Source organism: Corvus kubaryi, unplaced genomic scaffold (assembly GCF_017639235.1).
Source record: "Corvus kubaryi isolate FWS band 111438036 unplaced genomic scaffold, C.kubaryi_AGA036_p1.0 split1-131, whole genome shotgun sequence".
Classification (NCBI taxonomy): Eukaryota; Metazoa; Chordata; class Aves; order Passeriformes; family Corvidae; genus Corvus; species Corvus kubaryi.
The window spans coordinates 8,360,770-8,387,003 of NW_024582073.1; the positions used below are offsets into that span (position 1 = coordinate 8,360,770).

The window sequence follows — 26,234 nt, forward strand, 5'->3', positions numbered from 1 at the left end:
ACACAAAGACAACACTTGCTAATAAAAATCTAGGTCTTAACCTTAGGAGTGGAGACCTTGGAAAGAACATAAATGAACATATTTTGGGCAAAGCAATTTAGCTAATAATTGTTCTGTGGTCTTACTGTTGCTCTTCTGTTAAATAAACCACTTTTAAAGTGGTTGTCTTTTGGAAAAGCTTCCTAATCAATATTCGATTTTTTTTTTTTTATTTTATGAGTAATTTCCACATCAGACTCGTGAGCATGCATTGTAGTTCTTGGATGTGTAATCATACATGAGCAGAAATTGTTACTGAAAAATGTTTTTTTTTAAGTAGAGTTGCTGATCATGGTCTTGGGGCATGTGGTTGTTTGGATCTGATAACTTGTCTGCAATTGTTGGAAAAGATTTTTCAAATTAATTAAGATTATGCTTGCATGTTGCAGGGTAGAATATGGCTAAATTTAGGGGAATAAACTCTTGAAGCCAATAGGATGGTAAAGGAAAGCTTTGTGAAATTTTGGGTAAAGGTGTAGTTAATGCTGTTCTGCAGTCTGAGTCATCCTGAGAACAATGGGAAGTCATTGGTCCATGCAGGAAGCAAATGTAAGATACAGGACTTACTTGTCTGGTATGTAAGTACCAAATTTCTTGTCATGTGACAGCCATTCTTTGAGGTTTTTTTCTTTAGGTAGTGGTTCTCTTGACCTTTCTATAGCTGACGAGTTTGTATCTTCTATCTTCCTAATTTCTCTTCCCTGGAAAAAGTTTTTTTTTCTGTTGTTTCTAGAATAGTTAATTATCATTTTCTCAGGAGAAACTGCAGGATCTCTTCTATCAGAGGCCTCAAGTTGGTTAAAAAAAAAAAGACAGTCAAAACAGTAAAGGTATTAGGTAAGAGATTTTAGCCTCATAGCAGAATTTAAGACAGTAGGAAGAATGTGTGTTTTTTGAAGATGATTGGAAAATTAATCTCATTCTTTTCATCAGGTGATTGCACCATTAATAGTTCTCCCTATCTGAGGTAGTGAATTGAGAAAATACTGCATAGCACTAGAACTGTAGTGTTAAGTAAAAAAAAAAAAAAAAAAAAAAAAATTTTTTTTGCTTCCTTAAGAGATCGACCCTAGATAGTGAGTCAGCTCACCAGCAATGATGATTAATAAAGGAATAAGCTAGCTAAGGATTTTTTCTGTTAACCACCAGTTCTTCTGAGCAAGAAATAATTCCAAGTACTAGCTGACCCTGTTTTGTTAAAAAAACAAACCAAACAAAAGGACAACCCAAAAGTCCCCAAACCCCAACAGTTGTTATATTTCAGGTGATGGAGATAGCACAGATTTGACAGCTGCTTCTAATAGTGGTTCTGCCTTAATTCTACTGAGCAGGTACGTAATGGTCTATTCCAAACCTTTCATAGGCTTGCATAAGATCTTCTACTGTAGGGCAAAAATGTGCTGTATTTTTTTTTTTTAACTTTGTCCCACCGCAAACCAGACTTGACAGAGGCTTGTAAGGTAGATGAGATGATCTCTTTTTACAACTAATCACATATAGGCAAAAAAGGTTTGAATATGTTGCCCTGGTGTGCAGAACCAGTACGATTTCTATTAGTACGTGTTGAAGTTAAAAATTCTTTACTGACTTTTAGCTGGCTTTGAAGCTGAAATTATGAAGTCTTGTAACAGCATCATTAAAATTAATTATGACTAAAACTGAAGAAAGATGTGAGCATTTATTCTGTCTTGGTTTTTTTTTTTTTTTTTGGTGCAGTTATTTTAGGCATGTAGTCTGAAAGTCTGCCTGGGCATTAATGAATGCAATGTGGTCTCTTGCTAGATAAGCTTTCCTATACAGGTTTCCTTGGGTATATGAAAATAATGTGAAAGAAACAGCATACAGCAACTCAGATGTGAGACAAAGACACCCTTCTAATGGCACATTAAATCTTCAGCATGAGTGGGTGCCCAACAAAAGCTGTGTGAAGGGCAGGTGTGCTGGCAGAGTGGTTGATTAAGCAGGATGCTGAAAGGCAGAGTGTGCCAGAGAAGTCAAGCTGGCATTGCCAAGTGCTTTGTGTCATGATACCTGTTATCTCTGTGACTTGCCCTGATATGGTGGGTCTCAAGGATGCTCTAAGATGGAGCACTTTGGTGTGTGCAGCATAAGCTGTGGAAAGTACTGGAGAATATCAAGGGGGGTTGTAGAGAATGATACAGTGATAATAGTCTTCAGAATAGGAATGAATAACTTAAGTGAGTTACTGGGAGAATTTGTGCCTAAAGCATAGGTCATAATGCCTTTTTGAAAAGGAGGTGACTTGCAAATTCAGATTTTCTTTCAGCTTTGCAGTGCACATTTAATAACCTGGCTTCATTCAGGGAGAGTTACAAGTGAAGGCTGAGTGTGGCTCCATTTTAATTTATCCTAGTTTAGCTAATGCTTTGAGAAATTACTGTCTCAATGGTGAGAAAGTGCATCTCTTGGGAAGTGTCAACAAAGGACTACCTTTCTGGGGAAACCGTTGCTGGTTTGTGGAGCTCTTGAGCTGAGCAGATGATGAAATATTTTAATGTGATCTTGTGAGAGGGTGTATTGCATTTCTGTTAGTGTCCCTATTTCTTCTGTAACTACTTGTCCTGGTTTGCTGGGTTTGACTTGTTAATGTATATGCAGAACCTGAGGTGGAGAGGGAATTGCTAAAGAGCATGCTTGCGCCCTGGAGGGGGAAGGATGACTTAAGCTGAAATGCTGCCTCCATATCCCATGGGTATGATATGTGGTAGAGTGACTGGATCTCCTGCATTATTCATTGCCTCTGGTTTCTGCTGTGACGTGGGTGTTTATCACATGAATAGTTGTGCTGTGGGTTGCTGCAGAAGAGGTGTGTGTGTGTGTGACCTGAATACTCATCACCCACAGGTCTCTAAGTGACAGATAAAACCTGGTCTCAAGTATGGTGTGTCTGCTAAGAAGTCATATCATTTGGAGATGTTTTGCTCTCCAGGCAACTTGTGGAAGAGCATCTTTAGTTGCTTCTAACCCTCATGGTTGGTCTCTGTCATATATTAGCTTTCAATTGCTTCCTTAAGATACGATGCCTGTGTGAAAGTAAGTTTTATTCCTAAAATATATTTGGAAAATTGTTCAGCTGGCCGTGTTGCACCCCCTTGTGCTAAGAATAAGATTTTTTTGAGAGAAATTCCAGGCTGCTTTGTTTTCAAATATTGATTCAAGTTTTTATTTCCACTTTTAAGGTTTTTAAAATTCTTTTAAACTCAGCTGCTTAAGTGTTTTCAAAGCACACTTGTTTTGCTGCTGAAGTGCTATCATCAAATTGTGTGTTGGGCTTTTGTGAGCTCTAAAATTTGGGTCAGGACACGTGAGCAAACAGAAAATATGGGCATGATTGCCATCCGCTGGGGGGAAAACATGCTGCAGTGGTACTTGCTTGAAGAGTTGCTATTGAATGATAACATACCCCTGTGTTGATCATGCTGTGCTTTTGCCATAATATCCTAGAGACTGTCAGCCTCAGCCCAGGTGTTTGCTCAGACAGTTTTGTAGCAGGAATTGTCTGGTTCTTGTTGTGAGTCATGACAGCAGTGATACTGAAAGCTGGAGAGGAGTGGACTCAGGGACTGAAAGGGGGATACAAGGCTTCACTGTGCTGCTGGGAGGATGCTCAGCACGTTGCAAACCTGCTTCAGGCAGGGCCCTGAAGTGTGGGAGCTGTGTTCTGGATGTCTCTAAGCTGTCCCTATTCCAATGGCTTTTGCATACTGGATGTATGTGTGCTGAGACCTCACACCAGAGCAGCACATGTCTCTCTGGAGCAGCTCCTTGCCCTGGCTGCCTGGTTCACCCTTAGGAAGCTGAATTAGTCACCAGTGAAAATACCAGTTCTCTGGGGCTGTAAGCATAGGGTATTTCCATGAAGGGTTTTAATGGTAAGGTAGTATGATTTATGTGTAACTATAGCGGCAGAACACAGTTCAAAGTGGGCTTTTTGGAGTGCACAGTATGACAGGACCATGTGAGCTGAAGCCAGTGCTGTGCACTGGAAGATGTCAACCACTCTGAGGCTGAAGATGAATTCTGCTTCAGTGTCACCCAGTGCTTTGCTTTCTTTTGATTTGGTGTCTGTGGAGCACAGTTCAGCGAACAGTAAGACTTGAGAAAAGCAATGAGTCATGCAGCCAGAGGACCAAAGTAATACCCTGGTGTTTGTGAGCAGTCAATAGCAATGTGAAGGTCTGCATAAGTGTTTTGAGGGCAATGGTGAGGAGGACTTGCTAAAATGAAAACACAGGTTGGGGCCAGAGTGGCATAAATGTTTTAGTCCTGTCCCCATGTGCCTGTTTCTGATCAAAACATTAAAAGAAAGAAAAAAAGCCACCTTTCAATATCTGCTTTGGATATTTTTAATTAAAAGAATCACTAAAATGAAGGGAGGAGACCTTAGTGTCCTTCATAAATATAGAGACTTTCCCTCATCACAGTCTCTTCTGCAGTGACCCCCTGGTCAGTCTTCATCGTGGGGAACAGGGGGCAAAAGACACATGCCCATGTCCCAGGAGGACCTGAGGCCTCCACCTGCCCTTTCCAGGAAGGTATCCAGAATATGCTTTTTAACCTGGAAGGGGAAGAGAGGGACCCCTCCTGCCGATAATGGAACACGAAGTCTCTTCAGTTTTGTTGGACTCGTCAGGGTTCATAAATAAAACAGTGCCATGTGCATTTCAGTGTTTTATCCACTAATTGTGAAAGAAATGCTTCTTCCTGACCTTCAAAAATTTAGGAAGGTAAAACCATCTAAGTGATGCAATTTTCCTTTTGGTCCTCTGGGGCAGTGAGTTAATGTGTTCGATGCTTCTTTCTGTGAATTCGGCAGAAACTACTGCCAAAGAAGGTGAGATGCAGAGAAAGGTAGATGCTGAAAGTGTCAGGGAATTCTTGGGGCGTGACAGCAGCCTTCTGCTCCACCCCATCTTTAATGAGTTTTTTGGCCATCATCATGTTATGTGAGTTCTCCGTGGTTGTCAGGCTGTTTTGCTGGGGTTTGTTTGTTAGTTAGTTTGGTTTTAAACTATTTCCAGACTAAGACCCCTAGAAGCCTCATAAAAAATGAAGCTTTCATTCTCTCCTTTTGGAAACAAACCCCAGCAGCCTGGGTTCTTGGGGTGGTTGCATGAGACTTACTGGGAGGCTGTCTGATGGACTGAAGTTAGACTCTGTTAATGTACTTTCTAGAAGGAAAGAGAAAAATATATCCCTAAAATAGATGACCATGCTGTACTTATTAATTTTTGATATTATGCTGGATGACTTCTTTATTCTATTAAGAAACTGGAGAAAGAGGCGAATTTTAATGGGGGGGGGGTATGAAGGATCCTGGGATTCCTATTTAAAGACAATTTAAGGCAGAGCTCCCACTCTGATAATCTGAATGTGGCATGTTTACATGTCCGTGTGTGCCCAGAGGAAGCTGCAGTATGAAAACTGCCACTGGTTTTGTACTGATACCAGTTCACTCAGCTCTGTGTGATGAATAGTGTACATGTGTAATATCCTCAGTCTCACACAGGAGTTCATAACTGTGCTTCCATTCTAAAAGTGCAGCAATTGTGAAGTCTGTAGTTATTTTTTGCAGAGCAACTGGATTCCTACTGACTTTTATGTTACTGCTTTTACACCCTTTCAACCTGCCCAGCAGACAGGTTTGCAGTCCAACAGCAATATATAGCCATTATTGTAATGGACACAGAGGAGTGCTCCAGAGTGACAGAATTCTTAAAATTTGTGTTCCCTGATTCAAAAAGATGGATTTATTTTCTTTTAGAACAAACTTTCAAGGTGAAGAAGTGGAAGATTATCTGTTGCTCTCCCTGGAGAGATATGCCACCCCCAAGTCCAGTCTGGCTGCTCTGTTCTTTAGCCCATCTGACAAGCAGTTGCCCTTTGGGCAGGGGAGAAGAGGGTGAATATTTTTATTTTTTTGTGTCAGTTTTTAGATGTAGGTAGATTTAAATCAGAATTCCTCGTTCTAAGTCAGCAGAAACATCTGAAAATCTTGCTGGTGCAGGTTATTTTACTATCTAAAGACAAAAAGAAAAGTACTATGCTGTTGCTGAGCAACCCACCATTTATATAGTGTGTGTGCTTCAGGAGAAAGAGTTACTAAAGTATAGAACTGATATGTACCCCATTTTTGCAAAAGAAGAAAATAAGGACAATTTTTTAAACTCACACCTATTATTACCTCAGCCAGTTGTTTATTTCATTAATGGTAATGGTATGTTACTATTTTGTCATCTGTGGGTGTTAAACATTTGCTAATTCCTTCTCTACTAAGGGTATAAGAGCCTGTGTGTTATCTGCCTTTCAATTTTCTGCTTTTAATAAGGTCTTAAATGAGTTATTCCTGCTTGCACAGGTCTGGGAGGCTCATCTGGCTCCACTGTTGGCTGTCTGAGCCTTTCTTGAAATATGAAAGTTTATAAACAGGGTGAAAAAAGATTCCTCTCTTCATTTTCAAGTCTGCCAATTTTCAAGGCAGGCAATGTGGTAAAAATGTGGGTGGAGAAGTGGACATTTTCAGCAGGATGCAGAGGAAGGGAAAAACACTCAGGGTGGTGGATTCTCAGCTGGGAAATAGAAAATGTTGGGTGTGTGGCAGCACAGTTTCAGGAATTTATGCCATGATTGTTAAAGGTCCTTTTTGGTCAGAGGTCAGATGTCAGTTGTTGAAACTTTGTTTTGCAATTTTCTATCTTCTGTTTTGTTGAATAGGCTGGTTATTCATACCTTTGAGACCCTTATTTTGTATTTCAGGCTTTCTTCTGATCTCAGAACTGGCAGCTGACCTTATCTTAGTTTGCGTGGAAAAACTGTCTTCTTTCAGGTGTAAATAGATTTTGAGTTTTTTGAGATTATTTTTATTATCTTTGAGCTTATTGAATTGACTGCTGTTTCAGTTGCAGTTATCCTAGGCTTGGTTTAGAACAAATTAAGTTTCATATATAGGATTCAAAGGGTTCATTATAAAAATGGCAGTGCCAGGCCACACAGATGCATCGTTTTGATTACGTTGGGAAGAAATCCCTTAAAATTATTTGGAAAAGCTGGCATGTATGCTCAGCCTGTGAAGAAGTTTGGGGTCTCAGCACCTGACCCAGGAAGTTTTGTTTATATAAACCCATGTATCTCAGCTGGAACTTGCTGGTTTCTTGGCTTTCCTGGTAGGAAGGTGTTAACAACACGTGTTTTCTTTCTCTCCCTCTTTTTTTTTCCTGTCTCTTGAATACTGAAATCTGATCATCTCAAATGTGCTAAATTGAGTTAGAATATTAGTTTAATGAGAATTTGTCTGTTTTCTTCCTGAAGAACTTTTTTTTTTAAAGTGCAACTTTATTATTGAAAATAAAGTGAGTATATTTTCTGGATTTTTAAAAAAAGCTTTACATTTTAAAATTACTTTTTATCTAGCTTATAAAAAGGTCTGTTTTCAAGTTCCAAAGGTCAAATACCTTTTTTAGCAAGGATGTATTTAGCTCTCTTAAATAATCTGTTTTGTCTCAGCACTATCTAGGATTTATAATTCTGTTAGAACTATAGGATTTCTGTTAGAACAAAGAAAAAAAAAATCTCTCTTTAAAATGCAATATAATTTGGCTTGATTTAACCTGGCTTTTGCTTTAATAAAGAAAAAACCAAATTAGCAATAGCAGATGAGATTTGTATCTTTGGTCTTGCATATTTATTTTCTCCACATGGGGGAACAAATAGAAAGTTGAATACCACCCTGAACCCTACAATGTAGTTTGACTGACAGATATGTTGCTGCTGCTGGAGCATCTTTTGATGGGAGGATAACCTCACTGTGTGAGGTTTTATATATATTTTGGTATATTTGTGGCATTTGGTACTGAAAAATACATATATGTTTTTCAGTACCAAATGCCACGGCATTAATGTAACCACTTGCCAGAGGTGAAATGACTGTGAAGCAGTCCACAGACTTTGCAAAAATAAATTATATACTTGATGTCTACTAAACAAGCATAATTGAAAGCATGATTTTTTATGAACATACTGTTTACTGAGTACATTTTGCTGCTTTTTTGTAACTTGGGGCTCATGTCTATCATCTGGATTAATTTTCTTCTTGATATTCAGTGTTTGTGCATAGGGAAAACTGCAGGTCTGTGTTGCAGCGTGGAGGGAGAGAGAATTTAAAGTGTGCCTTGCAGTGTGTCTCTTAGGTACCCAAGCTGCCCTAGGCTGGCAGCAGATCATGACACCTGCCTGGTTTGGGAAGATCCCTGCACTGTGGTACGTGGATCCTCTGTTCTGCTTTTAGTTCTCCTGTGTGCATGTTGTTGACTGCAGATGGTTTTAAGGATGTAAACTGAAAGTGGCTGCTTGGCTTACTCAGTCACTTGTCAGTGCTCATCTGATTCCCAGGCTCCCACTGCCTTGTGGCTCCCACCAGCACAGGGGGTGGCTGTGCAGGTTTCTTCTGGTATCCTGCACCTTTGCAAGCTCAGTAGTTTTCGTTAATCCCTCTTTACTCTTCATAAATTAAAATATAGGATTTGGTTTTGTTTTGCAGCTTGCCTAATTTGTGCAGCGACCTGAGGGGGTGCTGGTTCCCAGGACTCCAGAACTTGGTGCTCTTGTACAAGCCTTCCACCAACGAGCTGGGAAGAGTAAGTAACCTGCTCCATGTCTGGGGATCCTCTGGGTTGGAGGCACCCTTTCTGAACCTTTCATATCCCACATCTTAAACATTGACGTTTCGGCACAGACACTGGAGGTACCTGTATTTCTATGCAGTATTTACATTGTTTATTATGATGTTCATGAATGGGGGTGGTCCAGTTCTTCTAGTACTTCAGAAAGAGTTCTTGGTTTATCCATTTTTGCTGATTAGCTGTACTGCAACTTGCTCTGCCACCTCATGTGGGAAAAAGCTGTACTCAACAGAGGTGTTTCACAGTAGTGCTATTCCTCTGTGGTGTCAGTAATGGTATCTGTTAATGCAGACACCTGTGCTGGATATCAGTGTTCTGTGCAGCACAGAAGTGCAGTCTCCTGTGATGTATCCAAATGGTTCTCTGTGGGTCTTGGAGTGGGAGGGAGGCCGACAGCAGCAGAGCTTTGTGACTCCAGCTAAGGCTGCGTATGTGGAGAAATGATCTGGTGTCATGCTCCCCAGCAGCATCTGTTGCCATGGCTTTCCCTTCCTTCTCACATGACTTTACCAGGCTGGGGATGTATTTCCCAGTACCTGGCAAGCCAACAGGATTTCTCATCTTCCAAAATCAGACATGCAAGAAGTCTGGATATTTTACTTTTGAGATAGAAAAAACAGACATTGGTTGGGACAGGGATAAGGAACGCCACGGAAGGTCTCAGAAGGTCATGGAACAACTGTTCTAGAAGGAACTGTTTAAAGAAATATCAGTGCAGGCTGTTTGTATTGCTTTATAATTCTCTTCCTCTGTCCTCACACCCTGGAAGTTGGCTTAGTTTTGTTAGCTCAATGTGTCTTTTGAGGGCTTTCTAGTATGCATGAGAGTTAGAAACAGCTTTGGCTTGAAATCCTGGTCTTCAAGCAGTAGATGGGTTCTGCTGTGCTCACTGCTTTCTTGAAAGGGTAGAGCACAGTGAGTTTGGATTAGATCATTTAGATGCAAATGGACAAAATGGATAAACTGGGAGTTTTTGTCTCGAGTAATAATACAAAGTCATTATCTTCCTTTTCAGTATTTAATGAAGGATACCAGCAGGATCTAGAAAGTGGTGGGTTTGGTTTTTGTTTTTCTGTCTGGACAGTTGACAAACTTTGGGGTTTAACAGATACATCAGTTTGGTGAGAGAAGTTGGAGCTCTTCACACTAGTTAATTGAGAGCTAGCAAACACAGAAATTTTAACCTTTTTATGGAGTATCTGGTTCTGCTTTGTCTCAGCTTCCAATTTTTGCATCCATTCTTGGAAGGGCAGCAACAATGCTGCATTGATTCCTACAAGATACAAGGAAGAAGAAAGTGGAGAGTAGTGGTGAAATGCTACAACAGAAAACCTAGCTGTGCTTGGAGAGCTTCCCACAGAAAACAAAAGCACTCTGTCATCTCTAACTTCAGAAGAAATAAGTACCTTCTCATTTAGAAATGCTGTTTTTACCAGTCAGCTTTGAAAAATATTTCTCATGAATCTTATTGTAAATGAGGCTCAGAATATATATCTGAAATATTGCCCTCTTGGTTCAGGCTTTACAGGGAGATCTGTGTTACCCAGTGACGATTGCTTTGATCGTGTAATGCCTTTGCCCTCCCACAGCTCCTTAGCTTGCCAGGCGTCCTCCTGGCACACAGCCCAACCTGCTGCAGCCCCAGATGCTCAGAGCACCACAGTTCTTTTTTAATGTGCAAAATTACTTCTAACTTCACAAATCCTTACCAATGAGCAAGTAAAATTGGATCGTTAACTGATACCAGTTCAGATAGCTGCACTGAGTGAATGAGGTTAACTGTATTTATAACAAACTTGCAAGTGCTATAGACAGTGCTTTTCCTTGTGTTAAAACATATATGGACTTGTGTAGTTATACACAGAATGTCCTGATGTTTTCTGTTGCTGTTTGGTGAACAAAATCTGCATTGAGATAACTTAATGTAGAATAAATGTAAAAAAGTATGTATCATCTGTGCAGGGGCTATGGTCAGGGGACTGTGGATGCCTTGAATTCAGCTTGCTCTATGTGATCCAGCTGGAGAAGTACTGAAATGCTAAATTTCAGAAAAACATGATTTTGATGAGTTATGGTCTGTGTGATAAAGCCTTAAACAGTAGGAATTTTGTTCAAGTGATTAACAGTGATGATATCCTCCAGAACAGTGGGAAATAATAACATTCATCCCCACAGGGTGTATGGGAACCTAAACGAGGCAGGTGGGTGACACAGTACCTGGAACGATGACCAAGAAAAAGAAAAGCCCATCAAATATGGAGAAGAGGGAAAGCATCCAAATCAAAACTTGTTAAGGGAGAAATTAGAAGCACAAAGGCAGCCAAGAAGTATGGAAGACAGAGAAATGCAAGCAAGAATGTCTGCATGCAACAAGAATTTGAGTAGTGAGAATTTGTTGGAAGGAGAAATGATGGAGTTGCCAGACTTTCTGGGCAGGACAGGACTTTCCAGATATCTGAGCATGTCTGGTGTTAGGTCCATGTGTGGTAAAACCATAGAAAATGTGGCAGGGCGGGAGTGCGGGCAGGACATCCTCTTGTCTGTGGGATTGTGCTTGTCTTTCCGGTTCCCGGAAAACTTTAATCCTGCGCCAGCAAGTGGAGATGACAGGGAGTGAGTAGTTTGGAAAGCAGGGTGGCTCTGTGCCTCTCAGCAAAGGCAGGTGGAGGGGAGAGCATAACCTCCTTGATGTGCGTGCTGCCAGACAAAACTGGAAGGACAGATAAGGTCTCTTAGGTAACAGAAATCTTGGGAAAAAACCTTCCTGAAATGAAAATATGTATTTTTTAAAAATGTTGGTAGTTACTAGATGAAAGTAATGGTTAGGAATTGTTGATTACCTCCAAAAAGGTCACACATGCAATGATACAAGAGATGTGGCTAGTAGACAACATTGTACTTTCTCCAAGAGGCAGTTTGACTTGAGAGATCCATGTCCAGTAGCTGTTCCAAGTACAGAAAATGAAAGTGCTGTCTCTGTAGGTACCTCCAGAAATCAGCAGCACAAATTCCTAATGGCCTGGCTCGCACTTTGCTTGCTTGTTTGAATTGTGTTTTCCTACTGTTGTCTAACAGGTGATGCTGCCAGTCACTACTTTGAATGCAGGCAAAGTGAAAAGCAATAAATTTGTGTTATATATGCAAATATGTACACAAAATTTGTGTGTATATTCAATTGTGATTTCTTAAAATGAGCTATCCACCAGTCTTACAGACTGAGTTTTAATTTTTTTTCCTCCTAGATTAGCCTCTTTCAGTGTCTGAACCCTTGGCTGTACTGGATCTATTTTGTATAGGATCTGTGGCCTGTGTGTGCTTTTCAAACAATGCACAGCATTCCTCTTACCCATTCCTTAGCAGACCTATTTTCTAGTATTCAAAGCAAGACTTTAAAGGTAGAATTGGTTTATTTGCCAGAATATCACACAGAGTGTGCTGGAGTGTGATTTCTTGAGTAGCTGTCCCTTGAGAAACATCGTGCAATAACCTTTTCTTTCCCCACACTGTAGCTGTTCCTTGCGAGTGTTGAGTGATGTAGTCAGTCACACTTGGATGACTCCTGTAGCTAATTTGCAGTCATCTCCTTTTTTCATATCCTTTTTCTTGGGCATGTGAGGGTAGGTCTGCTGGTGCAATCTGTTGTATGAGATTATAGCAGCCAATATGAAGGTACCTATGTTTTTGTTTGAACACACATGTATTTATAGCAAATGTTGCTTGTAGAGAACCAGGGAAGGTCAAGGAGCCAGCTGACCTCATAAGCAGCAGCAAGCATGAAAAAATAAATTTGGGTGAAGCACAAAATAGCTTTAATGGCCATTAATAGTATGGAGGTTGGACTATGCATTGTTTGTTCTGAAACAAAAGGGAATTAGCTCAAGCAAACTGGATTCTGTGTGCCTGCTGTATGGACAGAACTCCTGGTTTGACTCATTGAAAAAAAAAAAAATCACAAAGAATACCAGAATTTAGTTTGTCTTTTGGGGTTTTTTTCATAGTATCAAAAGATGAATACAAGTAAAATTAAGTTTTATGTGGCTGTCATAAAACCCAAGAAATGTGGACAAGTTGCAAGAAAAGCTCTGTAAAGAAAATGGCTTAGGAAGATGACAGTCTCAGTTGAAAGTCATGGCGGCCTCTTTCCAAGATGATGTATGTCCTCATTGTGTGTGATGATGAGTGGCTGGTAGCTCTGTCACCACAGCTCCTAAAAGGGACTTGGCCTGAGGTGAAGAGCTTTCAGGTGCTCCCTGGGTAGCAGGTATGCAGTGCTAGTGCTCAGGTTTTGTTTCCATGGTTCTCTGTAACTGCTGCAGTGTGGGGATGTGTTGGAACCCTGGGTTCAGAGAATTTCAGTCTTTCAGTGCTGACAGGCAGTGATCCTCAAAAGCGCACTGCATTTGACCTGAGGCCTTGGGAAAAACTTCCCAAATTATGTGATAGCACTGAGATTGTTGCTGTGTAATTAAAGTTATATCACTGGGTGGAATATGTAGAGATGTAGAAAATTTAAGTTTCTGGGATATAGTATGTAACGAAATGGAGGATTTGGGGTGTAGGTTAGTTCTTCTTCTTTCTTCTTCCTTCTTCTTCGCAAGCTCAGGGTTCCAACACGGATGGCCACCTGAAGAGAATCAGGGAAGATTATTGGGAAGGGACACAAAAAAAATCTTCAGGCAGAGCTATATCAAGTTATTTCTTGAAGAGAAGCCATAAGGCTATCTGTCCATTTGTGTATATGTAGTTTTAAATTATAACTATAAAGATGGAAAAATCACTATAAAACATTTTTAAAGCAAATTTGCAGTACCATAATAAACAACAAGCCACAGAAAGCTGTTAAGAAACACATTTGTTACAAAACAAATGTGAGCCAGCAGGTTAAAAACTATTATGAAGACCTGATCTGACTTACTAGGTACATTCAGATTTAACTCAGATTTATGTGGAGTTGTGGATATCTAAGTTGTACCTACAATTAAAAACAAAACCAAACCCAAACCTGTACATGCATGATATGTGGATTTTTCAAAAGCAATGTTTGAGAACCCCTTCCATTTTGTTTATCGGTCTCATGGATGTATGTGGAAAATAAGGGCTAATTTTCAGATGCTTTAGCTATGGCATTTGGGTACCAACAAGGTCGGTCACAGTTCTGTGAGATTGCCCTGAGCTTGCTGAAGAGCAGAAATCCCCCCGAGACTAAAATTTGTGAGTGGATGTGCTTAAAGAAAGGGGAGGTCACTTTGGCTACTCTGGTCACAATTCAAAGATGGTTCTTAAGGAAAAACAAAACAAAACCAAACAGAAACCAAAAAACAACAGAGAAAACCCCCAAAACCAAACCCAAGCAGCATCTTCATTTGTCTTGATCTGAGTATGTCCTCTCTGGTACATACAACCCAATATCACTTTTATTTTGTGGAGCAGTTTAACTTCACTTGCTGTGTGACACTTGCTTCTTAATTGACTTTTCATAGTTGGCTTTAATCCACCTTGTAAATCTTTGAAGGTCACATTTTATGCAGTAACTGATGAAACCTTTGCTATAATGAGAATCTATCTTTATGTTGTCTTTTCCACTGAGATTTATGGAGTTTTAAAATGTGATATTTTAAAATGGCCATACCTTTGTGTCCTGACCTCTGCCAAGAGTGGTTTGTTCCCAGCCTGGGCGCACTACTTCAGTAGAACCATGCAGTACTATAGTTCAGCTGTTTGAGAGCATGACTGTAAGGTTTGGGATTCTTAATTTTTATTTGCTAGGATTTTTATTATGGTATGGTGCAGAAGGCCCCCTTTAATACTGTGGTGCTAGGTAGAGAAGGAATAGTCTGTCTTAACTGTAGACATTTGATAAAATTTAGTGAGTGTTATTGCTTTGGGAAAGTGTATACCTTTTAGAAAGACAACAATGCATTTATGAAAAATGAATAATCTTGCAGCTCCATACATACATATGATCAAACTCTTTTCGCAAGCTCTGGAAAAGAATTGTAAATACTGTCATCTGGTTACAGTTTTTGTTTTCCCCTCAGTAATTTTATTTTCTAATCCTTGCACAGCTAAAGACTGTTCTCTTGTATTTTGTTATGAATTACAAACTTGGTCCATTTGGGGTGAGGAGCGACTTAATTTTTTTCAATAAATAAATATGTATTTTTAGTTTTATTCCTACAGAACAGGAAAGGGGAAGCAGCCACCTGCAGGTTTTTCCCTTGCGCAACTTTACATTGTATTGAACTAGTAGGCCACCAAAAAAACTTGAAAAGGTCTGTTTGACCCATGGCAAGGAGTTGTCCCATATTGTCCTGCAAAAGAAATGCAGGGGTTTTTGGCTGAATGTTAATTTTACTGCATACCACTCACTTTTCATCTTAACAGCCAGAATTCTTTTAGTGGCAAGAGAGTACTGTCTCACTGATTCACTGAACTTTCCCCATTGAGGGGAGTTGAACAGGACATGCTTTGTCAGCACTGATTTGGAAAACAATGGAGATCTTTACCTGTTTTTTGGACTGTCAGGTATGCAGCCTTATAGGTGGCTGTTTCAGAAGTAATCTACAAAGGCTATGTAGCAATGGTATGCAATTACATTTAAAGTCATTTTAAGCTCAGGCTGCCATGGTCCCATTCTTTCCACTTGCTCTCACTAGCTACCAATACTTGTGCAACCACCATGAGCCAGTTCAGCAGCCTAGTCTGACTGAAAATATGTCTGGAGTTTTCAGCTGTGTTGGCTCCCAGACCAGCTCACCAGAGAATTGCATGGATGCCAGTATATATAAAAGGCTTGTCTAACTCAGGAATAAGCTAGCGTTGTGTTCAGTGAGGGAACTGACATGTCTGAAGATTTGGGGCTATCTGCCAGTTTCAGTGCAGTGCTATTTTGTCTGTGTCCTGATATTTCTCTTTATTTCCTGGATAGAACCAGCTTGTGCTTGTAGCTGCAGCCTGAGACAGTAAAAATCCTTAATGAATAAGGAAAAACACTCCTCAGAGTTTGTTGCTTTTCCTGGTGTTTCCAGCAAGGGAGAAAATGAAATAAGAGGGAATGTATCTTAACAAATGGTGTGGTTAACATTCAATATGTATTGGTACATGTCTGGGAATATGAAGGCTATTCAGGTAAACTAAGAAAAAGGTAAAGCTGAAAAGCAACTGAAAGTCATATTTTAGTAAAAAATTCTACACCAAAGAAAAAAACCAATGGGACTTGCTTTTAGACTAAAACATTTTGTACTAGTTATTTGACAGGTTCAATAGCATTTCAGTTAAGACTTTGGATTTGTTATTCCAAACTGACTGTAAGATATGCCATGCAATTTTTTGTTTGCTTGGGGATTTGATAGTGCAAGAAAATTGGTACATGGGTTAATAGCCTGCATTCCTGTAAAGACACTGCTGGATAGAACAGAACAAAGCAATCAGTGTTATGTAGCACGGGTAAGTTTTGCTTCTATAGTAAAATGTTCATAAATGATTGCTTAATGATTGCTTCACAAAATTTAGGACAAACATAGTTTTTAAATCTCACCTACTGGCTATCTCTATTAAAAGCCAATAGCAAGCTCTTTCTTGCAGTGTTTGTTGTTCTATCTCTGTCATGGGCCAAAAGAAGCCACTGTACGACCTGAGATTTCTTTGTGCCTCAAAATTTATGTGAGCTTATTAATGGAGGCCAACCACCAATAATAAATTTGTGCTGCATGTATAGCACAACAGTTCATCTCCTCTGACAACATGACTATGAATAATTTATAGATGTAGTTATCGTGGAATTTGTAGGGGTCATTAGCATTTTAATGAAAAAGATACAGCTGTTGTACTAAATCTTCACTTTTATTTCTTCTCCCTCAGTTAAGAATTTCGATCTGTACTTTGGAAGCAGCTGACAGCGTGTGGTAATGTGCTGACTGGCACTATGGGCAGGCGGTACCCAGGGGCTCACTATCGGCCAAGCAGCTCATGTATGTATGCAATCGCTCTAATTTATTTGTTGCTTTATTACTTTTGAAGGCTGCTAAGCCTATAAATTTTGAAATAGTATTTATAAAGAATGCTGACATATTCTAATCGATGCCAGCCCTTCTGTGTGTGTACCCAAATAGTAAGTATATTGATTTATGTTTAAACTGCAAAGGTGCTTTCTAGAACTTTAAAAACTGGCTTGCTGTGTGACTTGACCAGATCTACTGCAGTGTGCTGTGGTTTGAGCTGTGTTCAAGGTCTCCAATTTCATTTATTATGGAGTTCTATGGTTAGCTGCTATTCCTCTTCCCTTCCATCCCAGGCTTTTAATACCAGATACCTTCAAATTAACAAGCTACTTGAGCTCAACCTAAAATGTCACTTTGCACTATAGCTTCAATTGCTTCGAACTGCAGCTAACATCTCCAGTTCAGATTATTTATATTTTTGAATTCAATATTATTCACATTGTTTTTTTCCTCTGAATTGTATCCTATTGGATTTTATTGCATCATCTCTTACTGAAGGTTGTCTTCTGTAGAAGTGCAAAAAGGGAGCTCCTAGAATTTATGACCTCGCTCCTTCCATCAGCCACCACACTGCAGCGGTTCCACAGTGCAGATCATGGGAAGTGAGCTGATGTGACCTCCTTGGAGAGCTGTGGGCTAGCACCCCACCTCCAAAAGTCTGCTGCTGGTCCTTGTGCACTTTCTGTTCATCCCTCAGGCTACTGAGGTGAAGTTGTCGTAGGTTAACTTTTGTATTCACTCTTCCTTCTGCTGTAGCAAAAGAACATGATCTCCCAGGGCTTTTCTTGGCATCAAAGCCAGCTTAATAAGCTCTCACTTCTGTACTGTTCTTTCTGTTCCTTAAAAGACTCCTTTAAAACCCCTGACCACTTCGGGCATTCAGCTCCGCACATACTTGCGTTGGTTGATGCAAGTGGTAAACTGCAGTGAGAGCTGACAGCTGTGGCAGGACAGGGAATTCTCTGGTGGTTTTGCCATTGGACATGAGGAACTGCATGGTGAGACCCGGCATTCAGAACCTGACTTTGTGGGGTTTTGCCTAACCACAGGGCTAAATCCTAGGAAGTAGTAAAGCATGTTTACTTTCATAGATGCCATAAAGATATGTCTTAAAATGGTGCTTTAGAGCCAACTTAGATATTGTGTCCAAAGACTTTTTTGAGGGATATTGTCTATGGTACAATGGAGGAAATAAATGGTTGTTACAGTTTTGACAGGTCTTTGGTGGTCATGTGCTGGAGTACTGAGTTGGACTGATCTGTTTGAATCACTTGGCATTAAATCTAGACACCAGCTTTCAAATGTGGCCTCTCGGTGTACTGCAGGACATGATATTCACATCCCATGCCTAGGCTTGAAGCTCAGAGGTTTAAAATGTTCTGGTGTAGAAGTATCTCATCAAATCCATTCCTGCTTAGAGACAACAAGTAATGGCCATTAGATATTTACCAGAAGAGCCTGAAATGCTTTTTCTGTTGTCTAGTTGAACAGTTTTGGCATGAAGAAGTGGAATTGTTTACTTGGGTGAACGCTGGGACTCCCATCATCTGCCGGGGCCAAAACTTGCGTTAGAATCAACTGGCACCAGAACTCCCTCAGTTTGAGGACAGGGATATCAAAACACCTACTTCATGACTGCTTTGTGCTTTTGTTAAGCTAAGTTTTTCCTTTCCTTAACTTGTCAGGGTTTCTAAGCCAGGAAACTTTCTTTGTTTCTTGACTTTGTTACTGTATGATTTGTGCAGCTTCCTGGTGCCTAACGTAACATGTGTTTTGGATATCCAGCAATAATGGTATCAAAATTGCCCACTATTTGGGAGATGTGGATCATAATGAAATCTCTGATAACAGATTAGATCTTGATGGAAGTGCTGATAAAACACATGATTTCGCTTTTGTGTTCTTTGCATAAATAATGAGTAATTGCACCAACTCAGTTATTGTATTTCATGTTTACAGTTGTTGCAATCTTAGTGTTGTACATCAAGGACTTGGTGCAGCCTTAGGCTTTACTCCCTGACTTTATTTTCTGTCCGTACATACACATATACCTAAATAAATCTGTGAAGGGAAGAATTAGGTCTGTGTGGAGTATAGCAGCTGCGTTGCATCTTTGGTGGTAAGGTAATATTTCATCCACTTATGGCATTGACTGCTTTGTTGAATGATTTAATAAATTTAGTGGGTAGAATAGTGTGTGGCCTTACGAAAATAACAAAAGGTTTTATATTCATGGAAACATGTAACAGTTTAAATAGAAAATGGCTTATTTGAAGCCCAGTGTTAGGAAACATATTTCCTATACAGGTGCTGAATGTATAAGAAACAGCAAGGTTTTTAAATTGTAAAATGGAAAGCTGTGAATTTAACGGGTGCCTGCTGGTTTAGACTTTTTAGTGGAGGGTGACTTTTTTGTCCCAAGCAAACTTTTTTTGGGAAATGCCCTTTTTCTGAAGCATTCATAAATCAAGGGTGACAATGAAAGGAAATATTCCTTGTGAGATGGCATTCCCCTGGACTGCAGATGGGAAAGATTTGAGTCTTGGTTCTTCATGATCATCTCCCATGGTAATGCTGCCCTTATAAATAATTGAAAGTGCTTGAGGGCAGGGAGAGCAGGGTTGATTTTTTTAAAACTTGGGGTTTTATTTCCCATGAGGAACACTGAAATTTCTGCTCTGCCTCTGTCTATTCAGCTTCCCAAGGAATGCCCAACTGTGCCTTTCTTTGCACTGAGCTTGCAAGGGAGCTGTTGTTTCATGAAACTGCTGGAAAATCTGAGTTTCACTGCAGTGAGATAAAGGAACAAATGTGAGAATGGTGACATTATAAATAACAGCAAACCCCTGAAAGAACCCTAAACTTCCAGTCTTGCAGCAGTGCTGGTAATTACATTGCCATTAGCACAAGATGAGTTGGTATAAAAATGTATCATGGTGTGCCTCTGTGGGCTTGGAGCTGCTCCTAGAATAACAGATAACTGACACAAAGAGGCACCTCAGCCAAAGGAGGAGAGGTGTATGTACTGTGCAACTCTTGGTAGAAGCATGTCAGTAAAATTCAACATCTGCAAAATCCTGCCCTGTATCTCCTGACCTTTTCTTTCCAGAGGAAGACATCTTGGTGAATGAGATTCAAGCTTTATCACTGCTTGGCTCATGCTTGGGCAGGTGACACTTTTCTGTAAAGTTTCTTTAAGAGCTCCACATAATAGCTGAGGAAAAGGCAGATGACTGATGGAGTGGAAGTTGCAGAAGTACCCAATGGCATGGGTTGCTCTCTATGTTAAAGCCTCTCTGGTGTGGGTTTCTGCCTTTCCACATTTACTATGTGGAGACTGGCACAAGAACTTCATGTTCCTCTTGAGTGATCCTGGTGAAGCTCCAAAGCACATGCTCATGTTGGCACATAGGAGCTGACCCAGAGCCTGCAGATGAAAAGCTTTCTTTAGGAACTCTGAGTGTAGTACTCTGAATGCCTATTGTCACTTATGCATTTGTTTCTTAGCATAATTAAATAGTGGCCCTATCTCAGGACCCTGACAGGTCTGTTTCTTCTTCATGGGGGAATCAGAAATAGAAGCTGATTGTTTCCTTGTAATTCCACTTGGAGTTGCCTATGGTCATGGAGAACCACCATGATAGCAGATTTGCATCGTGTGTTTGTCCCCTTTCACAGAAACTCTAGTTCCTTTGGTATTCAATGCCTTGTGAAGATCTGTGAGTTTGTAGAAGAACAGAGAATTTTGGCTAGCATGTCAAGAACTCGGGATTCTGTGTTACAGTTCAGGCCAGTAATACTAGTAGTTTGTTCTTTTCCACTTGTTCAATGTCCTCTACAGCCAAGTGTTGAAACCGAATCTGCTTTCAGCCACACTTCAGTGTAATTAATATAAATGCCAGTAAGTGCAGTTGCTTTTCTGTTACGTTCTCCTTCCACTTTATTATGGATTGATCCATTTAGTTTATGGGGCCCATAAAGCAAATATGATACTTGGCTTTCATTTACGAGCACATGGTTTGTTTTATCTATGAGCGCTGTGGGCAGAGGTTTCTCAGCATAGTACAGCAGCCTTCTCTGGAAGCTCTGCTGGCTGCATCAGGCCAGGATTCAAGTCACTGCTGTATTCTAGTACTATAATGACGTTGGGTACTGTAATAATACTGTAGGGTATGGCACTTTTTGTCATCTCTTGGCATTCTGTCATCTTAAGCAGTACTGTAACACTTGGTTTATAAACTGTTGTATGTTTTGAAATATTTCTGATTTGTCCTGTTGAAGTTTGGTTGAAGACAACATGTAGCTTTGCAGGGAACTTTCAGCCTTGCTGAGATGTATGTCTTTGTGTAATGAGCCTTATTTTATTTCAGCCTTTGATGAAAAAATGACTAGAAATGTAGAGAACCTTTTTTAGTTTGATGTACCCTGAGCTCTGTTCCGTTACTGGAGGCAAGGAATATGTGGGTAGGACATGTGAGTCCAATTTTCAGACAGTTTTAGCAGATGTAGTTAAAAGTGCACATATATACTAACCGTACCGAGGTGAGATACAGAATGTTTTTAATGTACGTGGAACACAAACAATCTTTTCAACATGCAAAATCTTAATTTGCTTTTCTTGAGAGCCTTGATAGTCTCACTGTGCAAAAGCTGTCACTCTACTGCTCTTTTCTGTGACTGAGACTTGGACTTTTTATTTTTAGTCACTGGTCTCAACTAACTGTTAGCAATTTGAAATTATTTGCAAACACTTAGAAATTAATGAAATTATATGTCTTCTTTATATTCATACTTTTGATAGACACATACTTTCATTCTTTATTTCCATATAGAGTTGTAGAGTGTCGACTGAAAGATTGTTTTCCATTTTTTTCATTTTCAAATTTTCATCTCTAGAGTCTAATTTGATGTTAAGTACAACTTTACAGTAAAGAGAAAACAATTTTTGCTGTAGAATGCTCTTTCAAATGCTTTTTAAGATCTCAGCTATGAGGCAGTAAAAATAGGTGGCTCAAAACTATTGCTACCAGTCTGGGTAATCTGAGGATAAAAACATTTCGGATAATCTTGGTTGATAAAACTTTAATGTATAACTAGCCATAAATTTATAATATGTGGTTCAGAGGGCAGGTGCAGTTATAGCAGGTGAAATCATGATGCCAGGCCATCAGAAGTTTAAAATAAATTAGTTTAAAAAGGGAAGCTGAAATGTCTTTATTTATGTGCATGCATTTAGTTGTTCTTGGAGAAGCAGATTGTGCTCAGGAGTGTGCAGCGTTGTTTCTAGGCTTTGCAGGGGCAGGGAGAGTTTGCAAGCTGCAAATAGCAGGGCTGCAGACAAGGTGTGTGGGAGGTGGTTACTGATAGTAATCTGTTTAATTTTATTTCTTTTTCCAGCACAGCATCTGTGCTGGAACTTACCACCTGACAGGGTCTCAGTTAACATTCTACCTACTTCTCTTACTGGTGCTGTGACCTGTGCTTAGTGTCTTTCCTGCTTTTGGTGCCTGTGTCACCTGATCAAAGAGCTTGGGATTGGCCTAGTGCTCTTTCAAACAGCTGGAAGGCTGGTGCTGGACCTTGTAGGTTTTCCTAACCCTGTTAAAGAATCGCTTATATTTTGAGTGGCTCTGCTTCCTGATTTAGGAACTGACAAATGATCAAAGTTAAATTCAAATCCCTGGTTTGAAATCAGTCTGAACCAGTCCAAGTCATTTTATGTGCCAAATCTGTGGCCCTTGATTCCTTTCTAATGCTCCATCAAGCATGTGTATAGGCTGCCTGTCCTACAAGGCATTTTGGTTATGTTTTTTCACGGAGACATCTTATCCTAACTTTCTCTTTCGTATGACAGTTTGCTTTTGTTTTGGTATTTCTGATCAGCTTTGATTACACATTGTTTACCTTCAGTCTTGGAAAGAGATATTTGTGGATGACACTTGAGATTGAAGCTGTAGAATATGGAAGTCCTCCTTGCTTTATTGGTCATCTCAGTTGCAGAAATTCAAGTTACAGTTTCTGAGTTTGTGTGCCTGTTTAAGGGAGAATGACATTTATGCTTGTGCCCTGTATTAGCATTTATAAAAGTAGGGCTATTTGTAAATTAGCAAATAAGTCCAAAGTGCAATCTTTATTGTAGAGATTGAGTTAACAAAGCAGAATGTTATGGCTCATGAGTTTAATTTAAGCAATGGGATTAGAAAAATTACAGCCATTTACTTAGCAAATGTCACTGTGAATGTATAGATCCAGTGACAGAAGGTCTTATTATCTGTGCTCACAAGTAGCCGACAGATAAAACACACTCCATCTTCTTGCTGTGACAACACTGGTTTTGCCTACCCGACTGTTCCATTCTACACATGGGGGGAAATCTAATTAAAGGGAGAAAATTGAATTTGGAAAAGACTTAGCATGCCATCTTGTTTTTTCCCCTCACTAAATGCAGAATTAGTCACTATGGCATGTCACGGCTATACCTTATATAAATGAAAGAATTGCTCTTTATTTCTTAAAGTGGTTACTTGATTTCAGAATACTCTAGTAGTACAAGATGACCCACATTCTCTGCAATATAAAGTTTCACTCAAGCTGTCAAATATACACTGATTATTTAGATTTATCTATCTTAATAAAAAGAAAAGTACAGGAACAGTGGATTTAGCCAGTTTCTTTTTGTCATTTATATTTAATTTTTTTATTATTTTTCTTTTTCCTTCATATCTGTTAGAATCAGATTCTGAGAAGCATCTTGTCTTGTAATTTTTTGCTAGATGAGGAATTTGGCTTTGTGGGAAGGGGAAAGGAAAAAAATAGTAAATGGGAAGGCATATTCAATTTGAGTGCTACAACGCATTGCAGAATCTGAAGGTTTTTTTCCTCAATTACACCATATAAAGACAGATCAGCTTTATGGATTCCCATTAATAAGAGCATCACTGGAACAGAAACAGCACTGCTGCTAGGGTGTTGCGGTTGGTTGGCAGCATGATTAGCTCTAAAAGGAGAAATGTCATTATTGTGGCAGCAGGGGCTGGCAGGGTGCCTCTTGGGGATGGAGGAGCCAGGACAGAAAGCTGGTTACCAGATGGTGATTTCAGTAGGACTGGGTGAAGCAGGAAATAGCTGGAAATGGGAGGAGCTGCATTTAGCAAGCAGGTTGAAGTCCTGATTTTATTCTGGTGTGAGAACAGATCCAGGGTGGAGTAGAGAGGGCAGCAATGATTCCCTGCTTGGGCAGGGGTGTTGAATTTGATGATCTGGAGAGGTCCTTCCCACCCTCAGGAACTCAGAGATTTGTGTGGAGGAGTCTGCAAATAGATTTGAGAGCACCGTGTGTGTAAGGTGTTTGCAGCCTTGCTCGTTTCCTGCTCTTGCATTCCCTAAACTGCTCTGCCCACCATCATAATTCGCTTTCTTGGCTTTGCTGAGCTTTCTCTTTCCAGCTTCCAAGCTCAGTCCAGCAGAGATGTCATTGCCAGAGGGAGCAGCCAGAAGAGAATCATCGGCTGTAGTCTCTGATCACACACCACAGCACTTCATCTGAGTATTTTTCTTCCTTTTCTGTTCTGAAAGGGTTAGGTGTCACCTGGAATTTGTGTAGGTATCTAGGTAAGAAGAATCAGATGACATTTGATACTAAGAAAGCTTCTAGTCTCGATTCTGATTTCAGCTAATAATGTAAATCTGGAGTTTATTAGGATGCTTTTGCCTGACATCTGTTTAACTATTAGCTGGTTGTAGTTTTAGAATGAATGTTTTAACATCGGAATTCACCCTTTGAGGTGAAAGGAGTTAGCTGGTGCTGAGCTGCAATCATTGTATAATGAGGGTGTTCTCTACAGCTGCTTAGACTTTAACTAGAGCCCAAGTGTACAAGACCTGGGGCTGTAGCCCCATGGCATGAAGTCGTCATTAAATGTACTCAAGAGATATCCTTGCAGAAGGGAAATCTGCTTTATGGAAAGGTTTGTATTATTTCTTCCCTCTGTTTCCTAGATGCAGTGACAAAAATAGTAATGAGTACCTTGTCTCTCACTCTGTGTCCTTCATCTCCAAACCAGTGACTTTAAGGCAAAATGGTTTATCTATGAGAAGCTGGCCAGGAAAGGGTCCCATACTGGAACTTACTGCCTAGCTTTCTTTTTGTGATTCCCTCCTGTGGGATCAACCCTGCATTCTGTGCTTCTTAATTTCATATGCTAGATCTCATTCTGCAAATTTTCGTGGGAACCTGCCTTACTGCTATGTTTTCTTTTCTTTTACCAGTGCTGCTGTGGTTTCCTGAGTAAGCTGTAGCTGAGTAATTGGGAAAAACCTAGTATTTTCTAATGTATTGAACTTTTTGCTACAGTATGTTGACTAAAACTGGAGAATATTTTTGAATTTGTGCTCCTAGTAAAGTTGTACATTAACAAAAATGTAATAGTTATTTTTATTTACATGTTCGTTTTTCTGTAGACTAGCCTCTCCCATACTTTAATGACTGTCAAATATCATTGAAAACTCAAAAGATCCTCACTGTTATGCTGTGGGCTTTATTTAGAATGCTTAACATCTCTCAGGAACTTCTAAAATGTGGTATTTTTCTTTTGTGTTTTCCTTTGGTTTTAATTCTTAAATGGTCCCTCTTTTCAGATATCAAATTATAATCTATTTCCTGATGCATTGCTGACGCCCCGCGAGCCATGTCAGAAGTACTTCCAGGTCAGATGCCCTTTAAAAGATTCTGCTATGCAAATTTGTGAAATTTTCCTCTTATTTTTCTTCTTCTTCTTTCCAGGACCATATTTCACTTCCATTTTGCACTTACACATGAAAAAGGGCAAGCACTTCCTTTCTTTTTTAACTGTGCCTTTTTGAAGAAACTCTCTATTCAGCTTTTTTAAGACCTGCCATAGATCATACGATGCAAAAAAGTCATTAGATGGCAAAGACAAGTCGTTCATGCACTATTCTTTGTTTGCAATGGCATTTTCTCTTTCCTTCTTCAGCTCTGTAAGTTTTATGACAAGATTAAAATACATCAATAAAAGCCATTCAGGTAGTAGCGTTATTTGTATTATTATGATCCTTAGAGAATTGGCACTACTCTGCGTTAAACACATTATAGTGGTAAAAGTATTTTAATCTAGATCTGTAAGAATGTTAAAAGTCTACAGTTGAGGCTGGGAGTTCTTTTAAAAAGTAAGCAAGTCAAAACCCTTAATGAATTGCTGTGACAGGTCTTCTACCAAGTTAAGTGCTGTCTTGAAGCACCAACATTTTAACATTATTATTATTCCCAGTAATGATAATTTCCTAATTATTGTTAGCTTTTCACCAGAGTAGAATATTTTTTAGAGTAATACCCTACTTTTACTCACTTAAAACTTACCAGTGTTCCCCCACTTTAGCTGACATATATGTATCAACTCAGTGATTCCTGATCTGGTTGTCCATTTGTGTTTGCTTTCCAGCAGAAGGTAGAGGAATTGAAAATTGGGTGCCCTGTGCC

The 26,234-nt window shown here is 39.7% G+C and overlaps 1 protein-coding gene across 15 annotated transcripts in view; it reads left to right on the forward strand.

Moving 5' to 3' along the window:
* The window catches only part of APBB2 (amyloid beta precursor protein binding family B member 2), a 170,444-nt gene that overhangs the window by 46,318 nt on the left and 97,892 nt on the right, over positions 1-26,234 (forward strand). For 8 of the 15 annotated variants that reach the window (XM_042053826.1, XM_042053824.1, XM_042053829.1 and 5 more), the window contains 2 exons: positions 8,597-8,693; positions 16,599-16,708. In XM_042053826.1, coding sequence (XP_041909760.1) covers positions 16,663-16,708 — 46 coding nt within the window. In that variant the 5' untranslated portion in view covers positions 8,597-8,693; positions 16,599-16,662. Of the gene's footprint in view, positions 1-8,596; positions 8,694-16,598; positions 16,709-25,375; positions 25,445-26,234 lie in introns of those variants that run through there. The other 7 variants (XM_042053831.1, XM_042053833.1, XM_042053837.1 and 4 more) reach the window with 1 other exon arrangement.